The 11,306-nt window shown below is 39.0% G+C and overlaps 2 protein-coding genes across 2 annotated transcripts; both read right to left on the bottom strand.

The window, feature by feature from the left end:
- Positions 1–1,684: 1,684 nt before the first annotated feature.
- zmat1 (zinc finger matrin-type 1) lies at positions 1,685–7,797 on the bottom strand. The gene is made up of 7 exons (XM_069143935.1): positions 7,659–7,797; positions 5,606–5,748; positions 5,409–5,492; positions 4,971–5,106; positions 4,507–4,794; positions 3,731–3,821; positions 1,685–3,178 (listed from the first exon to the last, which is right to left on the bottom strand). Exons 1-7 carry the CDS (start codon positions 7,795–7,797, stop codon positions 2,176–2,178), a joined length of 1,884 nt encoding a protein of 627 aa, XP_069000036.1. The 3' UTR covers positions 1,685–2,175.
- A 370-nt stretch (positions 7,798–8,167) lies between these two features.
- Positions 8,168–9,484, bottom strand: gnrh2 (gonadotropin-releasing hormone 2). The gene is made up of 4 exons (XM_069151511.1): positions 9,397–9,484; positions 8,901–9,037; positions 8,712–8,795; positions 8,168–8,428 (listed from the first exon to the last, which is right to left on the bottom strand). The coding sequence occupies exons 2-4, from the start codon at positions 9,024–9,026 to the stop codon at positions 8,390–8,392; spliced, it is 249 nt and encodes an 82-aa protein (XP_069007612.1). The 5' UTR covers positions 9,027–9,037; positions 9,397–9,484; the 3' UTR covers positions 8,168–8,389.
- Positions 9,485–11,306: the final 1,822 nt, after the last annotated feature.

An 11,306-nucleotide genomic window follows, 5' to 3' on the forward strand; every position in this document is an offset into this window, starting at 1 on the left:
ATGCAGAGTCAAACAGCAAATCTGTACATCTGATTCACTATCTCATAAATGTGGAACAATTGAATGTTGAGTGACAAACAATTAAGGATTGATAAAAAAAAACAACAAAAAAAACCCCCAGCCATTTTTATAATAAATTTAACAATAAATGGATTTAGTTTGTGACATTCAAAGACAGAAGCTGATAAAATACAGTAACGTCTATTCATCAAACCTAAATCTAAACATTGCCATTTATGAGTGGCGGAGACTGACAGACTGCATTAAACACTTTTCCCCACATTAAAAGTACTACGTCCCATTGACTGGTATTAATTCCGAGTTCTCCAATCTAAAAGAAATAAGGATTAACTGTTTATGAACTGTACACAGAACTCCTTGTTAAACTGATAATTCTCTAAATCATCTAAGTGGCATCTGTGGATTATTGTGTGTCTTTGTGCAAAAGGTTACAGAGAGCGATCTGGTGGGGGTCTCAAAGTGAGAGGATGTGGGGACCCGACAGCTCTACGGGGGTCGAAGATTCGAGCGAGACAGGGAACGAGACCACAGGATTCTTTGAAAACAGGAGATCTCAGGGGGCTTCAGAGCATCTCCGCGCATCGCTGAGCGATGAAGCCTTTGTTGGTCTCCGCTTCAACGCTTCAAGTCAAAAGCTGACAAGATGAGAAGCCGTTTACTTCATTTATATCCATACACATATTACAGTACACGTCACAGGTGTTTGGGTCTCATTAACAGCGTCGATATTCAAAGTCAAAACGTCACTTTGAAAGATTTTTTTTTTATCATGTAGCCTCTACAGGACTGCTGATGTAGAATATATCAGCATTTTTGTCACTTCTCATGATATTGTTTCTTTTCTATCAACATCTAACTTTATCAATAACTTACCTTAAAACACACTCGCTAGCTGTTTCATGTATTCGGTCTTAATATACACTTCTGTTTATGTATTTTTTGACAAATTTATGTTGCACCTGCTTTTTCCAATCTGTCACAATGTCATAATTCATAAGCTTTCTAAACTAGACACTCACATAGCACTTACTGATAATGTTTTACATTGTGGTCCACAAGCAAACCAAATACGTCACAGAACTATAACCAAGGAGCTTGTTGTACCAAAAGGATTAAACAGAAGCTCAACCAGTCAACGTATTTGGACAGTTTTAGAGACTTAAGGACCAATTTAAAATGACATGTTTGACTGGATCCTTATGAGTGAAGACAATGGTAAGAAATTAGAGAACACATTTCTTTTTCTATTCCAATAGTAGTTGACACTTTGTAATGTTACCTTTTCTTTTAATTTTCCTTTAAGAACAATAGGCCGCTGTTGTTCAATTCATCACACACTGCCTCTGAACATGAATTCTGTTTTCTTTTTTTAAAGAGCTGTCCTCATTTTAACGCTTTGCACCTGTATGACCCCAAACATTGATGTGCTGTTTGGATGTGCAAACACATCCCTAACACATGAAAAAAGCACACAGTGCAGACTAAGTAAATCTCTCAGCACTCTCCCATCACAACGCCGCAATGGTGCAAAACGCACACAATTTGTAATATTTTTATATTCAACATACATTGAACCTCTCCATATCTCTACAAGCCTTCTTTCAGCCTTTGCACTCATGAGTGACAGCACACAGCCCCTCAAAAGAAATGGGACGAATAAGCATTCAACATTCATAAGCTTTTATTCGCGTCATCGGTGATCTGAACAAAGCTCAACAGCGCCAACCACAGACTGCTCAAGGGATGGCACTCCTTGGCAGTGGCATACATTTATATTCAAAATAATTTAACTTAATGATGTATTAATAGGTTAAGAGAAATTAAGGATAATTGGATCTCTTATGCTCTTGATAGAGGAGACCACAATCATAGTGAAAAAAACCCATAGCTGAAACCCCTCCAAAAACACAGAATTGGGGGGAATACATTCATTCCTTACAAATACAAACTGACTAAACATGGCTAGCCAGCTAGCACACACCTATGGAGAATAACACTTCAGGGTTATCAGAGCAGAAAACTTCTTTGTTAGCTGCTAACAAGATGATTCTAATAATTTGAATATACACATTTTTAAAATATATTTGCAATCTCATGATTGTGAAATATTTTTGAAATGTCAGCAGTTCAGAAGTTCAGCTGGTCCTGCTGAGTTTAACAACCCAGAATGGAGTCGTCCCACAGCTTCTCCTCCTCCGTCCTAGTGTCAACTCTCTCCTTCATTTTTCTTTTCTCTTTCCTGTATCTGGGTTTGGCTGCCTCATCCTGTCCACCCTCCCTCTGCTCAACGTTAATGTCAGCCTGAATATTCAACTCATTCTCTTCTTTATTCTCAGTCGTGTCTTCTGGTTTGAATTTTTCCGTCACTCTTTCTCCTCCGTCCCCTTCAAAGCTCACCTCATGGGATTTTTTGTCTTTTAATCTTCGCTTCCCATCATTTTTGAGCTTTTTTCTCCCCACCCCTGCCACCGACTCTACAGATTTCTCTCTTCTTCTCTCCTCAGAGTCACTATTTCTTTCTCCCCTTCGGTGCTTCCTCCTCCTCCTCTTCTCCTCCTTATCTGACTCCTCATCTCTTCCTCTCCTGCCTCTCTCCCTCCAGGATCTTTTGATCCTCTTCTTTTCTCTGCGCCTATATTCGCTGTCACCGCTCTCACTTGTGCTGCTGCTATCGGAGGAATACGAGGAGGAGTAGGATGATGAGGTCGTATATGAGGAGGAGCTTGACTGTTTTCTTTGTCTCCTTCTCTTTATGGGCCGATTAGTAAACTGCGGAGGACCTGAGCCTGGGAAGCCTGGCGGAGAGCAGCTGTAGTCCCAGCCCTGGGATGGCCAGGCTGGACCCTGATGTGAAGGACGCCTTGTTTCAGCTGGGTAGTAAGAACCAGGGCGGGACTGATGAGGAGGGTTGGAGGTGGGAGGGGGGTAGGGCATAGGTTTATTCAGTTCTATCATATCCCCCCTGTTTAATCCTTCCCGTTCTTCTTCTCCTTCATCATCTTCGTCCTCGTTTTGTGTATCACCCTGAGGGACTACTTGTTTGGTCTTGGGGGTGAGTCCACGAGCTTTCTGGACCTGAATGTAATCTGCCAGTTCATCTGTAAATGTGTTGTAGGGTTTTTGTTGGGATTTGCACAGGTCAATGACCTTCTTCTCCCTGGTCAAGAACATATAAACTGAATTTAATTTGCTATTCAGTAAAGGTCAATTTTGATGTCACGCCAAAGCCCCATTTTTTGTTTCTCAACACAATAGAATAGAAAAACAAACTTCAACAAACCGGTTTCATAATATCACATAGTGCCTGTTTAACTTATCATGTCAAACCGTTTACTTCCTGAACATCCAGCAGACGCAGAGCAATATGACCATCCACTGAGGTTGGATGAGAAATGTAGAGGTTTTTCACAAACTGAAAGTCCTGCACCTTTACTGAGGATGGTTGTGCACATCCTTTATGCACATCCTTTATGTAGCAAAAAAATGTGCTAAAAGCCAGAAAAATGTGCACAAAGTCATCTTATTCAGTATAAGTATAAAAAAAAAAAAAAAATTAAAAAAAAAATTAAAAAAAAAAAAGTCACTTAATGCCAAAGTTCTGCAGAGTAAAGAAGAAGTCCACTGTAGCAGAGATAATATTTTAAGTAAAGTAAAAATGTAGATGGAATTACGGCCGACAGTGCGTCTGTCAGAAAATGCTTGATCTTACCTGGTCTGGTGTTTGTTTCCCTGCATGTGGGCCTGGTACATCTCCACAGAGTTAAACTGCACGCTACACATGTGACACATCAGGGAGTTGGCTGAAGAAGAGGGAGAAATGGTAGAAATGATTAACTATTGGCTTATAAGCACTCAGATATGACTTCCTCTGGTTTAGTTATTTTTTTTACAAATGCCTAACTCATCTCCAAGTCTTCTCTACAAAGACTTGCAGCTTACAATTGAAAATAAAAAAATAAAAAGTCATATTAAACCCTTGGGTAACATTCTGAGTGACTGCTTAAAACAGTCCCTAACTCATTGAATACCTGCTGTGTTACGATTTAACATAACTACAATCAGAGTAACTGAATCTGGCCAACATCCGTTTATTGTAACAAGGTTATTAAGCTAACACCAACCTGCTGCCTCTGATGGGGGGAAATCTTCATGCAGTTTCAAATATCAGTGTTGTTTTAGGAAGTTCTCTAGCAAATGTATTTGTGTATTTCACTTTGAATTACTGTGTACTGAAGTGTTGTTGTATCTTTCTTGATATGTTTATGTGCTGGTTTCCAGCCTTCATACTGTTGCCATTTTTGACAGATTATATTTGTGACCTTAAATCTCAGTTTGATTAAAAGACGCTGACATATAATGTTTTCTTTACATCAAAACTGCCTTTAAAATATGATAAGACATGATGGTTAGATCCTGATTTAGTTCCTGCAGGGTCTGATGCTCTTTGTATCGTCCTCTCTGCTAAAAAGCGGGAGCCTGTGTTACCTTCTTGCTTGTCATCTCCTAGCTCTTTGAGCAGCTCCTGTCTGGCCTGATTCCTCTGGTGTTTGCGTCCATTGTAGTGCTGCAAGGCCATCTGGGGATTGTTGAAGGAAGCAGCACACAGGGCACAGTACTTGTTGGGGTCCTTCAGATCGACCTCTGCGCTTGGGGCAGCTGTGGTGGCTGCAGCATCCAGAACATGCTCCGAATCACCCTCCGGGAACGACTTCTGCTCAGACTTATCGGGATCCTGAGTGTGGCTCGGTAAAGGAAGCACTTCTGTGCGCTTGTCTACAAATGCAATGAGAAATGATCAGATTGAAATCCATGTGTCTTTTCATCTGACATCAAGCAGAACTTGACACACAAAGGTATTATACGGTCAACAGAATTTGCTGTTAATCTGTAAAATAAAGAAAATTCAGCTCACAAAAATACTTTTCATTTTTCACACAACCCACACTTGCCTGGTGGATGGAGACCTTGTTTACGAAGATTTTTTGTATGGATTTTGCCTTCATAGTGTGATCTTGCCACCACGGGGGAACTAAACACCATGTTACACAGCTCACAGAAACGGTCTTTATCTGTGGTCATGGTCCGCTGCAAAGAAAAGAGGCAAAAGACGGGCATGTCAAGAGACAAAAACATATGCTTTCTGACAGTAAACTGAAGAAAATGAAAATGTCTTCAATCATTCAAAGTTCTTCCACATTTCATCTTTAGAACAGGAGATTTCTTCTTTATGCCCCTTATATTCTATTGAGAGGGATATTGTTAGGGACCTGCTGCTATGACTTAGATGCTTAGCATTATGGTTTATGTTCAATCATCTGTGACACTCATTTTTCATCATTACAGACCCAAGATTGGACCCAAATTAAATTCATTAACTGAGCACTAACCTCGGTTCCTGTCGAGTCTTTATTCATCTTCTCCACTCTTTGTGCCTGCAGGTACACCTTTAGTTTCTGAGCATGTTTCCTTCCCTGCAGTCGGAGGACATGTGAGGCATCATTATAAAGGCTCCAACTTTTTTGAGGTAAAAAAACAAAAACATGTTGCAGGGTTCCACCACTGGTGCCAGAAAAGCTGCGCACACCTCATAGTGGGACAGCCGCTGAGACTCAAACAGCAGCACAGCCTCGCACACGTGGCAGTAATCGTCCGTGAGGAGACCTTTCAGCAGCTCCTCTTCACTTTTATCTCCTTTGTTGCAGAATAGTGAAGAAAGTGGAAGATTGTCTAAGTGATGAACAAAAAAAAGGCAATTAAACAATTAAGTTTAAATTCATTAGGTAGCTAATTTTGTCCAAAGCAACTCACTCACTGCACACAGAAACCCTGATAAAACCTATAGTATATGATACAAACTTTTATTTTACAGTCTATAAATGAACCTTTGTGCAACAGCTGCACTTCATAATTCTAGCTTTTGCTTTGTAGACTAATGTGTTTTTTTTTCTAGACAAATTTATCTTTCAAAAATGAGAAGCTGCAACATTAAATGTTAATAGGTACAATTTTCATTGTCTGAATGTGATAAATGTGTCAAATAAAATACCATATGACAGACAGCTTCCCCTTCAATACAAACTACCACAGTAACTTCATGTACTTGTAATTTTCATGCTATCTCAATTACAACATGCACCACCCACTTTAGACCAAATTTGAATAAAAAAAAATAGCATTCCCTATATAACAATTTATTGATCATTTATCAAAATTATTCTTTAGAAAAATGGTAAACAAAGGGGTTCCATTTTTCTTTAGATCTTGTAAACTGCTGAAATGCCTTAAAAATTCCCACTTCAATTTTATCACTCCACACCAGCTTCCATCAGTTGTATACAGCACACATCTAGACACTTGCCGCATGTATTGTACACCAACTGAGAAAATTTTAATTTCATTCTGAACTACCTCCATACAGCTTTTTCATCTTCTGCCATGACAGATAAATATGCTTTCATAACTGGTGGTGAGTAAGAATGTGTTACTGCAGCGGACATGATCACTATTTTACTCCACACAAACTACCTTGTCATATTAACGTGAGTTTAAAATATATCAGTTACCTTATTTAAACTTCAAAGTTGTGCTCTTGCAGAGATTTATGTTGAAAAATGATCATTTACCACATAATAAAAAAAAATGTACTACATCAATAAATACTGCAAATGATCAAGACAAAGAAAATATGGTCATCAAGGACAAAGGTGTCCATGCAGGAAGTATACACTAAAAAGAAAAATGTGAAATATAAAGAGCTTAAATTAATTAAAGATTGCCTTAAGTCAAATATATGCACATTTTGATACTGACCGAAGTATTCATGTCGGCTGAGACAGTTCAAATATTGTACTTACCAAAAGATAGTCACAGTAGACAGAAATTGTAGGTATGTGTACAATGTTAGAATTAGGACAAATATTTTCTGTTCACGCCTTTTTTGTTTTATTTTACTGGTAAACGAGGCCACCACGGAGACGCTATTAACCTCAGACTGAGCGCCACCTCAGCTGGTCTGGGATCCTTCAACATCACAACCAACCTGAGAACCGACTTTTTCTTTTTTTTCTTTCCTTTTTTTTTTTTTTTAATACAACTACATTTTTACATTGTCAAATTTGCTTCACTGTGAACTCACAGTCATATGTCTTGACGAGGATACCATTAAATGCCAGAAAGGATTAAATAAATAAATAAATAAATAAATAAAAAAAATAGTGTCAAGTAGTAAACAGCACCAAGTTGTTTGTTGGCCTCCGCCACCAGCTGTTCGTTGCCCAACCAGCTAACCTGAACCACCGCTGTGAGGCTGTTTCGGTCCGCAGACACCAGCTCACGTTATAAACTTCGGAGCTAGGACAACGATTCATCTAATTTTGTATGTTTTCACGATCCGGCTGGGCTATGGGTAAAAGGGAGCTTTGTTGGGCAATACTTTTCAATACTTTTCACGAGTCCTGTGCGCACGGACCGCTATAATAAAAACCCTTCACGTTGCAGCTAAGGTTAGCAGACTTAGCTAAGGAGCTAACTAGCTCCCTGGGTTGATGAGCTGGCTAGCCGTTTAGCTAAAAAGCTAACGTTGGTTCGGCAGGTAGGGCGCCATACGGCGGAATTTTCACGTTCTAGACACAACTCACCTTCAACCTGGGTACTATCTAATTTAGTGTTTATTACTTTGTCAGCATCTGTGACAGAAGCCGCGTTAGGGGTACTGGTAGTGTTATTTTGAGCGTCTGACTCCGCAGTGAGCAGAGTGCAGACTCTCGTATCGTCCATCTTTTTCCCTAGCTGATTTGGTGCATGCGCAGTGACGCCGTAGTATTAATGGTGTTTGCTTTGAGGGAAGACTCAAAGATGTCATGTTTTAATATTTTATATTCATTGAACTGAAGATAATTTTATGGAGAAAAACATTTAATCCTAACTACATTCAGACAATTAAACATGGTTTTGGTAGAATTGACCTGGAAACATTTTTGCTCGTTGAACAGTCCGGCTTATTTTTCTTTTGAATTTTGGTCAAAACGCCTTTTTTTTTTACTATCCTTGTGAGCCATCACAATGAGCAAGTAGGAAAGGGACCCTGAGGACTTTATGACTACTTCTGAAACTTCAAAGCATTATACCTTTTTTATTATAGGCTACATTTCACACCACTTTTGAAAATCAACAATAAAAAAAAAAAAGAAAAGTTAATATCAAAATAGATACTTTATTCCAAGACATTATCATTTCCACAATTTTTTTTTTTTGCCACAGGGAAAAACAATATAATGTTAGAAAACAAATTTACTGACAAATGTAACAAATTACAACATCAGAGAATCACAGAATCATGTCAAGAAAAAGACAAGAGGAGGGGAAGTGGTCACTTTCTCTTCTGGAGCTCTCTGGCTAAGGCATTCAACTGTGAAAAAGAGTTATTTAGTATAACATTAGACTTAGATACACTTAATAATATGACCAGGATATGTGGCACATTCATTATCAGGGAGGCATCTGTGTGAAAAACATCGGACCTTCACTAAAGATTCAAATTTGGAGGACTTTGTTATTTTTAAAAAAAATATAATCTCTATATATCTATATTCAAAACAGAGTTATATAGATGTGATAATTAAAATAAATTCTATTGACATTCCAGTGATTACAGCATCAAACAGCTTTAGACAGTCTCTTAGTTTACTTACAAGAATGTTTCTCAGGATACTCCTCCTCTGGGGTCTCAAATAGCTGCATTCCCCTGCCTCACACAGCTTAATCTCCTCTGAAATCTGAGAAACAGAGAGAGCAGGTTCAGAATATGAGAAAAGGGTCATTCTCAACAAAAACTGCCCAGTGAATGACCAAATGGTGCAAACTCGAACACTGCTCCTTACCTCTGATGTGCCAAAGGAGTCCAGCTCCCTCTTGCCTCCGGGGTACCAACCATGGGACCAGTGCTGAGCGTAGGACAGGTGAGCCCCCACGCAGAGAAGCAGCAAAACCAGCCCAGATACACTCATGATATTCCCACCTAAAAGCAAGGATGGAAAGTTAATTAGCTCTGACTGCAGGAGGCTATTCTTTCAAGTTTAAACACATTTTGAAAAGGCCTCTTTGAGTTTGGTTTTCCTGTAATAATGACTACAATCTCAAGACACACTGGCTGTGACACAATAATACTGTGAGCTTTCATATTTTGACTGAAATACATTTTTCTTTTTATTCTCTAATTTCTTTGTTCAATAATTATAGTTAAAAGATACACAACTTGCTCAGGCCAAATTGTAAACTACTGAACAATGCTCTTTTTGAAATTCTCAACCTTAAATCAAATTAAGCGAAGACACTTGCTTTAAAGCTCTATGTAGAAGTGCAATTAAGTTTCCTTACCTCAGTCTCAGCTCTCACAGCTTTATCAGAATAGGCGTCCCTTGATGTCCCTGCAAAAGCTCACCCGTCTCGTTCTTAAGTTGATCTGGTGCTAACGTTATTTGACAGTTTCACTCCCTCTTTCTCCTCCTCAATATAAGCACCACTCTAAAAGCCCGCCCTCCCAATACACAGCTTCACCATCCTCCTTTTTGCACCCTTCCCATTTTGACCCCTTTGGTCCCTCTATTCCAAGGGGTGAAATGAATGGTCCCAGGGGACCGGAGGTGCTGAGGACCCGATCACCTCCAATTATCACCTATAAAAAGCACTGACACCCCTTTGATGTTCATCATCTATATCCACTTCCGAATTCTGCTACGATTGATGAATAATATATTGAGCTCATTAAATAAACTAATATAGTGACATCCAGGTCAATTTGCCTTCATTTCTGGGCCCTGTCTGAAATTACTCTTTTAGAGCATTTAAACATACCGTATTTCCGAGATCAAACTACATTACATGTGTTCTTGACAGTAGGTAAAACCCAATAACTCTCACTTCCCATTTGTTGCACCTGTTTTGACCACAGTGACCCATCACACATCCTCCCTCCCTCCTCCCCACCGACCCCTCAGTCAGGGGAGACTCAGGGTCAACTGGTGACAAGCGGAACAAACACATTGAATTTCTTACCAGGCCACTGACGACGTCACTCTCAATTAGAGGAGTAAAGGTATTGAGAGTTTTAAATCCAGGCATTTTTTACTCAGTCACTGACCGTGCGACATGTCGCAAGTGACTCAGTTGATCTGCCACTTCTAATCCTGTAACAATCTACAGAAGTTGACCCTCCCGTTGTCCTAGGGTCAAAATGACCCACAGCTGTGTTCAACCAAGTTCTATTTTATTTTTATATTTTTATTTTTATAGGGTTTCTTTAAAGATTGGTGACAAGCCCCCTGGTCACCAATGATCCGAAAAAAATATAAAAAGAAAATAGAACTTGGTTGAACACAGCTGTGGGTCATTTTGACCCAAGGACAACGGGAGGGTTAAGATACTTATCTGACCCAAATTAACATGTAAATGATCTTTCATTTAAAATAAAAATAAAAAAAATTGATTATGGACTCAGTGGTCCAGGTTTATTTTCTATTGCAGTTCAAACTATAATGTGTTCAAACTAAATTCAAATGTCAGACATCTAAATAAAACTTACATATCCTGCACAAATCAAAATTAAAAAGCAAAAACATATCTTGAATCTGATTAAGCTCACTTTATTTCAAGTGTATTCACTGGTGTGAATCTCTAGCTGGTATGGAAGTCAAATTACGCCCGTCTCTATCTAGACCTGTACAGAAAGCACTTGATAGTAAATGTTGGTCACTAAGTAGTGTATTAACACATGAACGAAAGCTTGGAACAACTATAAACTAGTTCTGAAAGGCCATAAACTGGCTCTTATATCCCTTCTGTCTCCTGAATTCAATTCAAATCAATTTTATTTATATTGCACCAAATCACAACACAGGTTATTTCATGCCATATTAAATGTCCAGTTCTGTATACTGTTTGTAATGCAGACTTTGTTTTAACATTTTAAGAGTGGCACTCAGAGATGGTCCTGATGGCATCATCTGTGCTGTTTTTGTCATTCTTTTTACACAAACAATTCAACAGAAAATATTTCACAGACTAATAACTGACATGTGCAAAAAGCACATTCATGTTTGATTGAGGATGAAGGGTTGAACAGTGATTGAAAACCCTTCAAGAACAACACTCAACGGACCCGCCTGAAGGTAGGTGAACGATCGGCAATTATTTTGCACCACAGTACCATTAGTCTTCATCGAGAAGTGAGCTGTAATGAGCAGAGACACATGTCTGACACGCGTGACACAACCGCACGTCTGTGTTTC

The sequence above is a fragment of the Embiotoca jacksoni genome, unplaced genomic scaffold (assembly GCF_022577435.1).
Source record: "Embiotoca jacksoni isolate LCO1_2020_lvr unplaced genomic scaffold, fEmbJac1.0.p SCAF_1, whole genome shotgun sequence".
Lineage (NCBI taxonomy): Eukaryota > Metazoa > Chordata > Actinopteri > Embiotocidae > Embiotoca > Embiotoca jacksoni.